Source organism: Vulpes vulpes, chromosome 5, assembly GCF_048418805.1.
Source record: "Vulpes vulpes isolate BD-2025 chromosome 5, VulVul3, whole genome shotgun sequence".
In the NCBI taxonomy this organism is placed as follows: domain Eukaryota; kingdom Metazoa; phylum Chordata; class Mammalia; order Carnivora; family Canidae; genus Vulpes; species Vulpes vulpes.
Genome location: NC_132784.1, coordinates 90660357 through 90675883, shown reverse-complemented (window position 1 = coordinate 90675883; position 15527 = coordinate 90660357). Strand labels below are relative to the sequence as shown.

The 15527-nt window shown below is 60.4% G+C and overlaps 1 protein-coding gene across 2 annotated transcripts in view; it reads right to left on the bottom strand.

Moving 5' to 3' along the window:
- ALKBH3 (alkB homolog 3, alpha-ketoglutarate dependent dioxygenase) overlaps nt 1–15527 on the bottom strand; it is a 70798-nt gene that overhangs the window by 22411 nt on the left and 32860 nt on the right. Inside the window, exons 9-10 of one of the 2 annotated variants that reach the window (XM_072759188.1) lie at nt 14665–14763; nt 13565–13917 (exon numbers count right to left, since the gene is read on the bottom strand). The exons of the other annotated variant lie outside the window; for it this stretch is intronic. Coding sequence (XP_072615289.1) covers nt 13816–13917; nt 14665–14763 — 201 coding nt within the window. The 3' untranslated portion in view covers nt 13565–13815. Of the gene's footprint in view, nt 1–13564; nt 13918–14664; nt 14764–15527 lie in introns of those variants that run through there. 2 annotated transcript variants of the gene reach the window in all.

Sequence of the window (15527 nt, the reverse complement as noted above, 5' to 3'; positions counted from 1 at the left end):
CGCCCCCAGGTGCTCCAGCGGGGCCCTCTGTCCTGGGCAGAGAAGGAACCGGAGTGTGAGGCAGCGGGACAGGAGGGTGCTCCAGGCAGCGGGGACTGTGCAGAGGCTCTAGGGCAGGGAGAGCATGGCTCCTTCCAGGAGCAGTGACAAAGCCCAAGTGGCTGATGCAGAGCGGGAGGGGGCGAGGAGGAGGCCAGCCAGGGGAGGCCTGGGCAGCCAGTTTGATCCTAAGGCAGTGCTGAGGTGCCGGGAGCCCGGGCACAGAGGCTACAAGCGCCCAGTCACGTCTCTAAAAGCTCACCCCGGTTGCCATGTGCAGCACCAAACTGGAGAGCTTGGGGAAGAAGCAGGGAGCCCACTTACAAGAGTGTGACGTCACCCCCAGATAGGAGGCTCGGATGACGTGGACTGGGTGAGGGCAGTGGGCAGGTAGGGAAATGGGCAGATGTGGGATTTGTCTGGAGGTACAGTGAGAGGACTGGATGGGCTGCTGGGAGGCACCCAGCTTTGCTTCCATGGATCTGGCCTGAGCAAGTGCCAGGCAGGCAAGTGTGAGCCAGGGATGGGGGGTGGGGGAGAGCAGGCTGGCGAGGGGTGGGGCCTGGAGCCTGCCGCTAACCCTCAAAACCCCCCACCTGAGGTGGCAGGGCCTGCAGTGCTCCTATCAGAACTGTATCATGTGACAAAAAGGTAACTTATCTAATCTTAAAGTCATTGTATTTGGGATTTTTTTAAACAGCAGTTTAGCAATACTCTAATACAGAAATTGGTACCAGCAATGCAAAACTGCCAGGTATAAAAACCCTAAAATAGGGGCGCTGGGTGCCTTATTCGGTGAAGAGCCTTGGGCTCAGGTCATGATCTCAGGGTCCTAGGATCGACCCCCACATCGGGCTCCCTGCCCAGGGCGGAGCCTGCTTCTCCCTCTCCCTCTCCTGCCGCTCCCCCAGCTTGCGTTTGTGTGCGCTTTCTCTCTCCTTCTCTGTTTGTCCAAAAAAAAAAAAAAAAAAAAAAAAAAAATCAATCTAAAAAAAAAAACCTAAAATATGTGGCACTGGCTTGGCCAACAAGTGGTGAGCAATCGGAAACAAGGAGCAGAGGATGGAAAGCTGGTGACCCTTGTTATGCTGTGACAAAACATTTATTAAAAACATTACCTGTGATCATTTGGAAGACAGGCCACATGCCCACTGAGCCTGTAATTCTCGAAAGACGGTTGGAAAGAGCCAGAAACACTTGCACGTGTTGGCTGCTCAACGATGCTTTTAGCAAGGTCCTCCAGGGCGGAGACTGGCTAGCTTGCGGGAAGAGAGGAGCAGAGGGGAGGCGATCCGGGGACCCGCCGCCATCGGGGTGGGCAGCCCCGCTGGTCCTGTCCGAAGAGCAGGTCAGGCCGCTGGGCTCGCGCCAGGCTGGGCTGCAGGCCGCGTACCAGGCCGCGTGGGCAGGGCCCCTGTGGCAAAGTGCTGCAGTCGCTTGCTCGTTGCCTGGCCCTGCGGTCCATTATTTTCGATGCCCTGAGGGTAACTTTCGTTTAACTTGAGAGAGGGGAGCGGCAGGGCAGGCGACCGGGGCGAGCAGGAGGAGCTTGGGGGGTGGCTGCGCCCGGGCTGATGGAGGCCCACGAAACTGCAAAACCGCACGGCTGGGCTTCAGAGCTCACGCGTGTTCCGGTGCTCAGAGAAGACAGGCTCTGCTGCCCCGTCGGCGGTGCTGGGGAGGAATGCCCACGGGCGACCTTGCCGGCTTGCCGGGGGCAGTCGAGGACTGGGAGGTGCAGGGCAGAACTTCCTCCACCGCCAGGGAAGTGAGGCCTCCCCATTCTAGAATGGGACGGTTGCAGAGCTGCTGGCTGTTCCCCAGGTGGGTCACATTTCCCAGCCTCCCTTGCAGCTAAGATAGGGCCATGTGTCAAAAGATCGTCTGTGGAGTGTGAGCGCAAGTGGGCAGTCCAACGATGTGCTAGAGGAAATTCCCGCCCCAGGCTCCCACCGCTTCCCTCATATGGACTAAATGGCCTCAGGGTTAGAGGATCCCTGCAGGCCCTTGGGGCGGAGCTACCACCCCCGAAACACTTCCCCTGGACCTGTTCCCTGAGGAAGCCGTCAACTGGGTATTCTTGACTACTCTGGTTTCGGGTCTCTATCCTAGCGACTCAGCCTTGTCCCAGCCAAGAGAGCACTTAGCCACCCAGGCCAAGCAGGATGCTGGAAGAGCAGGGAGGAGTGAGGGATGGAGGAAGGCACGCTGGGGGCAGCCACCCCTGTGGGGACGGTGAGCCAGTCAAAGACTGGAGGAGCAACGTCCAACAGGGTGACAGGGAAACCAGGGGAGCGTGTCTGAAGGCAAGAGAAGGATGCTTCTAGAAGGAGGAAGCTGATGAGAGTGCGAGTCCAGAGACTCCCCCTAGACTGGCCTACCTGACCGTCCTGTGTGGCCTGGGGCAAGCCGCTTGCCCCGCACTGTCAGAGCAGCCTCCCCTGGCCCCCGACTTAGAGCTGAGCCTCGGTCACCGCAGCATGAGCAGCCTTCTCACCCGCTTGCTCCCCGTCGGGGGCCGCCTCCCCCAGCAGCCAGGGCCAGCGCAGGCACCTGGCAGGTGCACCTCCACTCTGCTCCCCCCTACCGCGACCTCGCTCCCAAGGCCATGCCAGCGCCACCGTGGCTCCCCCACCAGCGCCTCTGGACCCCCAGTCCCCGAGCCACCATGGCCTGGGGCACCCTAGGCCACTCCGCTCAGCTCCCCCGGATGAGAGACTCCCCATCCCTGGCCCCAGGAGGTCAAAGTAGGAAGGGAGGAGGCTGGCCCTGTTCTCCCCCACTGGCCCTGGGGGTCGGGCCTGGGGTCTGCTCACTAGGCCTTCCGGGGGAGGGAGGCATGGGGAGAGAGGCGCCCCCCCCCAGGGACGGCCTCTGAGCTCCCCCCCCACCGACTCCCACCTCCACGCCTGGCGCCCCAGCCCCGCTGTGCCCTCCAGACCTGCAGGAGACAGGCAGGGCTCCGGTGGGTCGGGCCACATGGCCCTAGGGTCCAAGGTCGCTGTGGCGCGAGCTCACTCCCTGCCCTGAGCAGGCTGGCCCGCCAGCACCTCAGCACCCAAGCAGCGCAGCTGGGCAGCGTCGCCAGCATGACACACTCGTCCTGCCTGGTGGCACGAGCTCGTGCTCAACCCTCCCCGCAGGAAGCTCGGCTCCATGGGCGCTGGAGGGTTTGGGAATCTTCCGTCCGACTGACTCCCAGGGCCAGGGAGGGAGCAGACAAAGCGGCTGGCTCCGGTAGGCGGTGTCCCGGTGTTCCTGCCATGGCCACGCATGCTCCTAGGGGCCCCGGGGTATCAGCTGTGTAAGGGGCGCTGCCCAAGCCAGCCTCCCTCCAAGGGTGCTCGGGCTCTGGGCCTCTGGGCCTTGCCGGTCGGCGTGGGCTCTCCAGAACGGACACAGTGGCCTCCCCTGGGCCCGTGGCACAGGGGACAGCCATCACAGTGGGGGTTGGAGCAGCCTGGGGTCCACGCCCTGCCCCTGCTGCTTTGTGTGTGCCTGGGGGGGGGGCTAGTCACCAGAGGGTGACTCAGTGCTCCGGGGCTTGGCGGGGGGCCACTCTCAGCGCCTCGTGTCCCCAGCCCCGGCAGGCGTGCCCGACGCAGAAACCGTGCTCACCGCCTGAGCACCTGTCTCCCGTCCGCTGCTGTGCCGGCTGCGGCACCGACGGGTCCGACATACAGGGGGCTGCGGATCGGCTCGCTCACCCGGGGCTCCAGGGCCTTGGAGCAGCTGCCCCCACCCCTGGCCGGCTTCCGGGGGCCACCAGCCCTAACGTCAGGATCGTCAGAGGCTCAGGGACGAGGTGACCCATCCACAGGCCGTAGATGCTTCCCCTGGTGCAGACGGTGGCCAATGGCCCAGGCGCGGGCTGCGGGGCAGGCTCATGTCCCTGGGGGCTGCCGGGGAGTAGATGGGGCAAGAGGATGGGACCAGACCGCCGAGGGGCCTGGCCACCACCTCCCCCACCAGCCCCACCCACGCTCTGGCTTTTGGGCAGAGCCTAGGTTTAAAAAAAGCAACCACCAGTTCTTCAGCTATTAACAGGGCTCTGTTGCCAAGGAGCCTGCAGCACCCCGGCCGGGTCGTTCTGGGAGCAGAGGCTGGGCACCACGGAGGCCCCACGCAAGGCTGGCAGCGCCAGGGTGGAGCAGTTCTGCTCACAGGTGCGCCTCTGCGTCTGGGGGCGGGGGGGGGGGGTTGTCAGGCCCCCTCCTGCGACCATTTCGCCCCCCTGGCCCAGCCGGTTGCCAGCTCGGAGCCCTGGCCAGTTGGGTCTCCTGCACACACCCAGGAGTCTCCCCAGAGTTGATCTCAAGCCTCCAAAGGCTGAACGTGGTGACGGCTACTCCAGATGTTGCTGTTTTATGGGGGTGTTTGTCCCCACTGTGCATGTCCGTGTGCACATGTGAGTGCGTGCATCTGGGTGGGTGCAGTGGGAAATGTGAATGTGGTGGAAGGGGAGGGAGGGGTCGGCAACAACTACCACCTGGGTGCCAGGCTGTCGGGCCTGCTGAGCCAACCTCACCTCGTGCCCCCAGGAGCCTCCCTGCAGAGCCTGTGGCTTCAGCCTCTTACCAACTGCTTCCGCCTTGCTCAGAATTAGCACCTCGTCTGGTACGAGTGTGAGCACAGAAGTGTTTTGATAATTTTGCTGGAGGGTTGCCATGACAATCCTCAGTAAGCTCCAAGAGGGGGAGTCAGTGTGCATGGGAGGGAGGGAGGGGGAGAGGGGGAAGGAGGGAGGGGGAGAGGGGGAAGGAAGGAGGGGGAGAGGGGGAAGGGGGAGAGGGGGAGGGAGGGAGAGGGGGAGGAGAGGGGGAGGGAGGGAGAGGGGAGGGAGGGAGGGAGAGGGGAGGAAGGGAGGGAGAGGGGGAGGGAGAAGAAGGGAGGAGGAGGGAGGAGGAGGGAGAAGGAGGAAGAAGGAGGGAGAAGGAGGAAGAAGGAGGGAGAAGGAGGGAGAAGGAGGGAGAAGGAGGGAGAGGGAGGGAGGGAGAAGGAGGGAGAGGGAGGGAGAGGGAGGGAGGAAAAGAGGGGGAGGGAGAGAAGAAGAGGGGAAGAGGAAGGAAGGGAGCCCAGAGGCGCGGAGAGGGAGAGCCTGCTAAGGCGGGGACTGGAGCCAGGGCGGCCCAGCAGGTATCACCAGCCCGCAGACACCCGGGGCAGCAGGGCCGCTGTGCTCCCAGGGGACCCCGAGGCCCACAGCCCGCGGTGCCCGACCCAGAACAGCCGCCTGGACGGCCCGCGCCCCGCCCCGCGGCGCCCCTGTGTCCCGCGACCGAGGCCGGGCCCGGGCAGGGGCAGGGGCAGGGGGTGGAACCAGTGCGCAGCGGGCCGGGCGGGGCGGGAGCGGCCCACGACCGCGGATGCCCTCCCGAGCGCTGGCTGCCCGGGCCCTGCGCCGCCGGCCCGTCCCCGCCCGGGCCCTGGGCTCCCGCCGCAGCCTGCGGCCCGGCCCGGTGGTGGGGAGGGCGCGGCCAGCACAGCAGCCCCGGAGCCGCCGCCAGCGCCCCGCCTGTCCCCGCGATGCGGGGGGCCTCGGCCTGGCGCCGCCTCCTCCGGGACGGCCGCGGGGCAGCGCCGGGCCACGAGCCCGAGGACGCAGAGCTTTGGAAAGAGACTCCGAGAACCCGGGTGGAGCGTGGGAAAGGTGCTCGCGGCCGCCGGGAGGCCCCGCCTGTGCCCCGCCCACCGCCGCGTGGGCACCGCGTGGGCACCACGTGGGCACCGCGAGCTGCCCCGCCCGTGGCCTGCCCGTCGGGGCCGCGGGGTCCTCCCGGGCCCAGTTGCGCACGGCCTGTCTCGCTCTGGCCCCGCTGTCCCCGCCACGGGCCCCGCACACGGAGCTGGGGTCTCCCAGGCCTGCCACGGCTGCAGCGCACAGAGTCCCACCGAGCCTGGGGGGGAGGGTGCAGGGGCTGGCGGCGGCCCCAGGTGCGAGGCCGTGCGACGGGCGGCCGCCCCGGGGCCCAGGCAGCGGGAGGCCCGAGGGAGGCCGCGGTGACCCGGCGGGACAGGGCACCCGAGGGCCGGCGCGGGAAGCAGCTTCGGGCGCCTTGGCTGCAGGGGAACACGCCGCGGGGGCGGGGACGCAGTTTTTTTTTTTTTTTTTTTTTTTTAACCAAGGGTTTTGGTCAAAGAAGCTCCCCCAGGGACCCGGTGGCTCAGCGATCTGGCCCCGCATCGGCCCAGGGCATGACCCCGGGGGGTCCCGGGGCGTGCAGACTTCCCTGGTGGCGGCTTGCAGGAGGCACCGGGTTAGGGACCTGGCATTTCCGCTCCACTGGCTCAGAGCGGGTCGGGGGCCTGGGCCTCGGTGGGGGAGCAGGAGCAGTGGTGGGTGTGGGTGTGGACGGTGGCTGCTGCAGCCAGGGCCTCCCTCCCAGCACCGTCAGGGGCTGCTGCTGTTCTCACCCGTGGCTCGGCCTCTGGGGGTCTGGCTCCTGCGATCCTAGGGTCCCCCCCATCCTCCTGAAAGCGGCCTCGCAGCCCCCTCCCACCGGCCAGGCCCTGCAGCAGGCCACCTAGGTCGCACAGCCCTCTCCACTGGCTGCTGCCCCCGCGCGCAGCCCTTCCCCACGGCCGCCCCAAATCCCATCTTGCGCTGCTCCGAGCGCAGCAGCGCTGTCAGGGCCCCGTGCTTCACATCCACCTTGTCACTGAGCCCATTTGCCGAGTGTGGGTCTTGTTTTCTCAGCAAAGGACACAAGACACAGCCTCAAGGCTGACGCTGCCCGAGGCGGATTGAGGGCTGGTGTGCTCCGGGCAGGGCGGCCAGCTGCCCCTTCCTTCCTGGACAGAGAGGCCTCGCGGGGGGGCCCTGCGTGGGGCCTGAGCCCGGGGCCAGCTACTCCCGGTGCTCAGAGCGCAGCTGGGGGTTCTCAGGTGTGCTCAGCACCACTGGTAGGAGAAGCTGGCGAGCCCTTTCTGGAAAGCCATGGACACTATAGATTCGAGGCCTCACGGATACACAGAGCCTTCCAAATCTGGGCAAGGACCCTGCTTTTAGGGACGTATTCTAGGAAATAATAATGGACGGGCACGAAGGCCAGCCACAGGACAGCAGCCTAAGTGAGGGGGTGCTTCTGTTTTCTGAGTTGCAAAATGAGGATAAAAATACCTCCTGGCCCCAGGCCGCTGTGAGGGTTAATAGTCATGAGGCGATACACATGCGGCACTGAACACAGCCTGGGCACCATATCCAGGCTCTGTAGAAACTTCACCTGTTCTTTTTATTTGAACTGAAGTCTGAATGAGGCCAAAGCCTGGGCTCTTAGCTACGACGCCACCCGGCCTCCCAGGGGCCCCTCTCCTGATTTCCAAAACTGACCGGTTACTGATAACAGCAAACACCACCCCAACGTCAACGACGATCTAAATATCCAACGTGATGGCACAGGTTAGAGACCACCACGACCAGACACAACACTACACGGCCACGCAGAGCCATGTACTGGAGAGCGATTAATGTCCCGATGGAAGAGCAGCCCGGGGGCTCAGCGGGTTAGCATTGCCTTCAGCTCCGGGGGTGACCCCGGGGTCCTGGGATCGAGTCCCTGCAGGGAGCCTGCTTCTCCCTCTGCCTGTGTCTCTGCCTCTCTCTCTGTGTCTCTCATGAATAAAAAAAATATTTAAAAAGTCACACACTGATGTTCTTTTTTTTTATGGTGAAAAAATTTAGATTTAGATTTATAGGCGGCTGGACTCAGTTTAGATGATCCCAATCTGATCAAGGTGCTGACCTTGGCCACATCAATGTCATTGAGCTTCTTCACAGCCTGTTTGACCTGGTGCTCATTGGCCTTGACGTCCACAATGAACACAAGGGTGCTGTTCTCTTCTGTTTTCCTCATGGCTGAGTCAGTAGTCTGGGGAACTTGATGGCATAGTGATCAAGCTTGTTTCTCCCGGGGGTGCGCTTTCGAGGATACTTGGGCTGACTTTGGGGTGCAGGGTCTTGGGCGATCGGAATGTAGGTGGCGTGCGGATCTTCTCTTGGTGACTGTGCAGCCTTTCAGCACTGCTATCTTAGCTTTCAAAGCCTTTGCTTTTTGGCTTCGGCTTTGGGAGGGGCAGGGGCTTCCTTCTTCGTCTTCAGCACCATCTTCGTGAAAGGACACACTGATTTTTTTTTTTTTGCACTGATATTCTTAATAGAAAAGGCTAGGAAAGGAGGAGTTCCGTACAAAGTTGCTTTTTTTTTAAGCTACAAATATGTAGAAAAAACACTGCAAAACGTGAAGAGCTATTTGTGGTCTCTGGTTGTAAAGTTACAAGTGATTTTCCTCTTATCTTTCTTTTTAATTTCTTGCTAAAGAACACATACTCCTTTTGTAGTCAGGAATAAAAACAATTTTTTTTTTATAAAAACAAAAAAAAATTTTTTGAGAAGAAAAATGAAAGCCATGCTGGCTTACTTGCATCTGTGATGGGAGGGTCATGTCCTCCTCTTGTATGTTCCCCGCTGCATCTGACACACGCTCTGTGGATGTAAGAGCCCTGGTCCTGAACCGCGTTCCAGCCTGGCAATCCTGTTTAACCTTCCAGGCCGAGGCGTTCTGCACAGAACTTAGTGCCAGCAAGGACGAGAAAACCACGTGACTGTGGGGGTGCGTCCGAGCCTGGCTGGCGACCTGTCCCCCAGGCTGGGGACCCTCCAAGGCGGCCACGGGAGAGAGAGGCAGTGGGGTTAGGCGGGGGGGGGGGGGGGGGGGGGGGGGGCGCGAGGGGACCAAGCCTGGAGCATGTGGCGGGGCCGCGGGGAGCACGGGGCCCTAAGGCCAGGCTGCTCTGGTACCTGGGAGCGAGCGCTCGGCTGCGTGGCCTCGAACATCCCAGGAGACGCCTAAGTGCAGCCGGATCTTGACACGACGGACCCCAGTTGTGGACAATTTTCATTTCGCCCATCCTCCTCCTGAAGCTCCTGGGCCTCCCTCACTGTTGCCCTCAGAGCCGTGGGGCCCCGGAGCCCGCCAGAGGGACAGGCAGGGGCACAGGGCTGCGGTGGGCGGCAGAGGCACAACTCACCCTCGGGAGGCCAGGCTGCAGTCACCAGGGCACGTGCAGCGTCCCACTTGGGGCCAGCAGCCCGGATGACCGGCCACAAAGGAGGCCTGGCGGGGGGGGGGGGGGGGGGGGGGCATGAGCCAAGCCACCCGGCTCCCTGCCCCCACTCGGCTGCCGTGTCCCCACCGTGTCCCCACCACTCCCGGTGCCGGGCCGAGCAGCCCTGGACCTCGGACCAGGAGGCCGGGTCAGGGGTGAGCAGCCTGCCGGCTCCGCCCCCCACCTCCGCCTTGCACCTCCCTCAGGCCTCCTGCTCCCTGCCTCCCGCAGGTGCAGGGACCACAGGCTCCCGCCAGAGACGGTGCGGAGGAAGCGGGTGGCCAATCCCCGACATTGCAGAGGAAACACTGCAGTTTCCTCTCCCCAGCGAGGGCGAGGGTGCCCCGGGGGCCTGCCTGGGCATCCGCAGCCTGAACCCCGGGGCCAGAGGGGGAAGCCCCTCCACCCCCCCGCGGCGTCCCTATCCACCCCTCCCACGTTCCTCTGGCAGGGAGCCCTGTTCTTGAGGAGTGCGCACTCCCCTCCTGGAGGGCCCCACCCGTGCCGTTCTCCAAGCACAGGCAGGCGCAGGGTGGGGGCCGGCGGCACAGGGACAGACGGGTCACCACGGCCCGGGACCGGGCGGCCGGCCCTACAGTGCCCGGGGTGCACGGCTTCCGCCGGCCTGCGCAGGGGCGTCCTGGCCACCACGTGTGCTGCCCCGCAGGCCGCTCCTGGGGTCTCTGCTGCTCTGGTGGGAGGACCAAGAAAGCAGCCCCTGCAGCCCCAGGAGTAGGAGCAGGGGCGGAGGGAGAAACCGAGGCCGACTCTGAGCGGAGTGCCCAGCCCGTGACCCATGCGACCATGGCACGAGCCAGATGCCTGAGCCCCCGAGCCCCCAGGCGCCCCCAGGCCCAACGCAGGCCGGGGAAGCCCCTTCTGGCTTTCACCTTTGCTTCTGCTCAGAAACCTGTAATCTGCGTCCAGAGGGACAGCTGGTGGGATGAGAGGCCAGGATCCTGCCTGAACACGCCCACGCTTCTGGAGGCCCCAGGAGAAAGGGGCCCAGGCATCCAGGAGTGTGACAGGGGCTGGGGTGATGGCACAGACGCTTCTGTAAAGACGATGTGGTCACTCACACCATGCGCAGCACCGAGAAAACCGGCTTTCCAGGAATGCTGCTACAAGCGTCCCGTCTAAGTGCCCCTGCTCCCCACACTGCTTCCGGACGCCAGGCCCCTCACCGACCGAACAGCAAAGAGGATGCCGGCAGGGCACCGCACAGGGGCGCGGGCCAAAGCCCACTGGAGAGAAGCCCGCTCTACTCTGAGGGACGAACGCCCGCGTCATCTCCCTGCTGACCTCACACGGGGCGCCGCATGCCAGGCTGGGCTCCAGCAGCCACCGACGGGCCTCACGTGAGGGTTCTTTCCGAAGAGGAGATAGGGAGAGGGGCACGGCTATGGCCCAGGCCCGTCCGAGGGCAGCGCGGGGCTGACTCGTGTTAAGTAAAGATTCAAACCAACAAAATGCATCACTATGGAAACATTCAGCTTTTTCAAAAGCATTGTTCAGAAAAATAAAGCAATCGAGATTTCAGATTCAACACTTCCCAAGTGTTTATGACCAGAAAAGGCAATGTGGGTCTTGGATATTCTGCAGCCAAGTAGAAGCTGCTAGACTCAGCCGGGCAGAGACCCATCACGTGCGGGATTCCTCCACAGGCCCCCTGGGGCCTCCGCTCAGCACAGCACCCTGTTCTGTGGCGATTCAGGGCACAGAGCCACACACTGAGCAGGGCCAGCCACAGGGGCCAGGAGGCCGCGGACTCAGGGGAAACGTCAGCGTTACGGGCTGTGATCCAAACGCCACTGAAGTCAGTGGACCAGGTTTCACGGCGGAGGATACACGGACGCTGGCTGCTGTTCTGAGGCGGCCTGCCTGTCGTCGAGGCGCTTCCAGGGCACCACCCGACCCGTTTCTTCGGGCCACCTGCTCGCCACAGCAGTACCCTCGTGAAGTATGAAGCGTGATGCTGACTTTGGGCGTCCTTGGGGCCCCCAGTTGTACTCACAGGTAAGCATGAAGAGGAAGGGGCCACCACCCACCGGAGTTTGCTGGGATACCACCAGGAAACACGGTCTGGGTCACAGGAAGGGTGGATGAGATTTATCCAACTTGCCAAAAACTGGGTTCTGGTCCCCAAAATGAGCTTCCTTAGTTAAAGGGCCAGTTGGAGCTGCTAATGATTAGGAAGAGAGGAGATGCAGAGGCCTGCCCTTGCATACAGGAAAGCAGAGGACAAACACGGGGGCCTGGCAGGGGCCTAGGGTGAGCTCCAGCAGGGGCTTAGGGTGAGTGGGGCAGCCAGCTCCGCAGGAGCGAGCGCAGGGGTCCAGGCTCTCAGGGATGCCCGGCAACTGTTGGGCCTACATCCATCATGGCGGAGGAATAAGCACACAGTTTAAGGGCTCACCCGTGGTCTGAATTCTGGTTCTGCTACTTCCAAGGCCTATTACCTCACTCTACCCTGCTTGGGGGACTCAGCTGCCAGTCTCTGCAATGGGAAGAGCATCCCTCTCCTGCAGGGCTGTGGGGAGGATGAAGGATGACATAGAAAGTTTCCAGGACAGTGCCTGGCAGGTTACTAAAAATCAAAAAAGGGCAGCAAACAACTAAGGGGGTTTTTCTTCATGGTACATTGTTATATTTACTTTCTCCATTTTACAAGCGCTGTCGGCAAAGTAGCTCAGCCCCGAATTCCTGGCTAAGATTTACAGCCAGTAAAACACAGCGGCAGGTTGGTGTGGTCACGGAGTGTCCTTGGCCAGGTTCTGAAAAGTCCTGTCCAGTCCTAAACCCTGTGCTTTAACTCCACGGCAAGTATCTGCTTGTCATTTCAAAAGGGACATCATCTTCGTGGTTAGAGGAGAAAAAAAAAGGCAGTCCTACCACCGGGTGCTGAGAAACAGAAGCTGCGGTTGCTGCTCTCAGATGAAGATGCCCCGGCGGTGGCCTGGCTGCGGGCGAGCATGCATCCGTCTCCCTGGCAGCCCCAGCAGCGACGAGGGAAGAGATCAAATGTGCAGCTGACACGAGGGGAGGCCCTGGCCCTACGTTAGGAGGGAAGCAGGGAAGCCGTAGGACCGGGGACCAGCTGCGGGTTCTGTGGTCTACTGGGGCGGAAGAGGAATTTCCCGATGTCATGCATCAGACTCACAACCCAAGCTGGCTGTACCACCCTGGACAGATTTTGTTTAATAGGAAAACAGCCAGGAATTAGAGGCTTTATTTTATTTTTATGGCAATTTGTATCTCCCTCCCCAAAAGGCTTGGTGTGATGTTCAGATTTTATAAAGCACCGAGCATTTCTTACAGAAAGGAGCTATCCACACGCAAAACATCACCAGAAAAGGGTGGGGGTGGGAGGGAGCTAGAATCCGACAGAGAGCAGGGCCTGCCTGGCCCAGAGTCCCATCGAGCTCCGGGGAAGAGCCTGCCAGCCGGTGGCAAGTCCCACCATCCCCGAGACCGTGCATCTTACAGCCCGGAACACAAACAGGATCACAAGTAAGAAGCCTCTACACATTTTCCCAGCAGGCAGCCAGGGAAACTCTAACTCTCCTGCCCTGTTTTCATCCCTTTAATTCCATTTTCTTTCTCTCGAGTTTTCCATATCTTGGTTTGGAATCAATCCTGGGCAGTGCTCCTAGGTCAAGAATCAAGACGACACCTGATTTATGATGCAACACAGGGCGGCCACCCTGTTCTGTTTTGGGAACCTCGGTGACATCACGGACCAACTGTGGGATCTCGGAAACTTGTGTCTAAGAGGGCACTGAGTCAGAAGACAGCTTTCGTCACAGGGCTCCCGGAACCTAAAGGAAAAATGACTATTGGGTAACCGAGTGTGTCCCCAGGGGACTGCTCCCGCTTCTCTCTGGCTTGGGCTTAAGTGACTCAAGTCGTTCTCCAGGGGAAACTCATCTGTGCGGGACAGCTGTCACCAGCAGGACATTTGCTGCTCCTCAGCCTAAATTTCTCATGACATCACTCCATTACTTCTCTCTCCGAGGGGACAGGCTTCTCTCGTGTTACAAGTTTCTCGGTGGCTGCCTGCAGATGGCTGGGCTACCGGACGAAGCCTCTGCTCCTTATTCAGAGGCCTGTACCCGGCGTGTCCCAGGAGGGAGACTCGGTTGGATGAAGTGCTCCCGGAACACGCAGCTTTCCATTACGGAAGCAGCAAGCCGAGACGCTGGGCCGTCGAGGCGGACTTCACGAGACTCGGAGAGGCCTCCTCTGGGTCCGGGCAGCGGTCTGCCTGCTGAGGGCTGCGGTCGCCGACGCCTGTTTATATCCTACTTCATGGAGTCACAAGGAGCAGACACGTGCGCATTTACCCTGGCGGCGGGGCCCACTCAATTGCCTCAAACAAAGCAGGGAGGGTGGGAAGAAACGGTCCACAGACAAAATCACCTGTGAGCACGGCCACAGCAATTTTTAATTTGCCTAAAGAAAATATGTGATTTCAAGATGCGATCGGGGAGCAGCGTTCCCGCGGTGAACAGAGCACGCATGCAAGCCGCTGGCCGTCTCTGAACAGGACTCCGAGCTGGGAAGCAAATCCCACCCCGTCTTCCCCACAGCCACCCCGTGAGATGAGCTGCACCAGCCTCTGCAGGTTTCTTCGCGGCGGAAGGTGTGCTCGGCGTCAGCATGGCTGCTCTCTCAAGGTCTCACACCACCAGTGCCTCCAGGGTCTGGGTAAACCGTCCGAAAGGTCAGATTTATTCTCGGTTCTCTAGAGTGGTACTCTCTGGGGACTCGGTGCTGAACAGAAATATAAATAATGCTGACATGAACACATTTATGACGACAGGACGATTTTGGTTTCACCCCCCCTCGTCCCCTGTGAGCATCAGTAAAGGATCTGAAGTCTTGTGGAGAAAGGTTTTCTTCTCTGAAGCCAAGCACCCCCGCCCCCCCCCCCCCCCCCCCCCCCCCCCGCCGCCCATCACTCTGATAAGCCAAAGCCTTCACAGGGAGGTCTGTATCTCTTGTAATCGTGGATCTTCCTCGCAGCTTCCTGCCACTTCCCACATCTCCTAAGCACATAAGCGGCTGAGAGCCAAGACGGCCATGAGCCCGCACTCCCGTGCTAAGCGTTTACGTGCACTTGCACACCCTACAGGTGACCTGGCTTTAACACACGCAGGCCTAAGGTGTGAAGCTGTGCTAGCCACTGGCTACCTGAAGCTATTGAAACGAATTTAACTTAAATTAAAAATTCAGTCTTTCAGCACACTAGCCCCATGTCAAGAGATCAAGAATAGCTGTGGGTACTACACGGGGGCTTAGGAGATGCAGATACTTCCCCCGTCACAGAAAGCTCGACCGGACGCCACTGCTGCGGATGTTTGCTCTGTAGAATCAAAACTCCTTGAAAATGTGCCACTGTCCTGCCTCTCGATCATGATAAAAGCAACTTGCTTTTGATCATATGTCCTAGGGAAAGTACTACTCGTGGCCGTCAAAGCACCGCCTCCGTGTGAATCCAAATTCCTTGCATGTTCTCACCTGCCAGTCGGCTTGTGTGGCTCCTTCCATGATTAACAAGGTCCCATGATCCAAGGGTATCTTCACTCTTTCCACATATGTGTAGTCTCCGTTCTCTTCCTAGAAAACAGCATTCATTGCACTACATTTTCTGCTTGTGTGATCAAGATGCAGCAGAACCTGACAATGGTCAAGGGATGTGAACCTCTGCTCAGCTAGACTGCAGGGGTTCACCTACTGGCTCTGTGTGCGGCAGCCGCTGGGCCTTAGGCAGGTTGTGTCACCACTCTGTACCTTAGTTTACTCGTCTGTAAAATGGGGATGACGACACGACCTGCCACATCGGGCTGTTTTAAGCCTCCACTGATGCGATTTGCATAAGTCACTTGGAGACTGGCACATATTAAGTACAAGTGCCAGATATTATCATCATCAGCATCTAAAATGAACAAGAACCCGTTCTGGCCTGTGAAGAAATTAAGTCCCTTACACAAGAACTCTTTACGTGTGTTTTATGCTGCACTCTGTGTTTTGACATAGTCAGTGTGGAAAAAAAATGGGCTTTTAAACAAGACGTGGTGTGATGAGTTCTCATCGCCTTTTTACAATTTATGCTAATTCACTAATCATGCCTATGTTAAAACGGTTTACAACTCTTCCTATAGTTCCTCTGGCGTCTTGGAGATGTATTCTTGTTTCTTTCCAGAAGCATCAACAGCAAGATTTTCTTAAAGAAGGGAGCTCTGGTTTGACCCGAACACTGCTGCAAACCGGGACTGGCGGTCAAACACTTCAGATACAAATGCCTTGCATTTACATTGCCCCTCTCCTCCAGGGAGCTCAAAGTCAACTCCTGTCCAGGACTCTAGTGGAGCTTCTGGCAT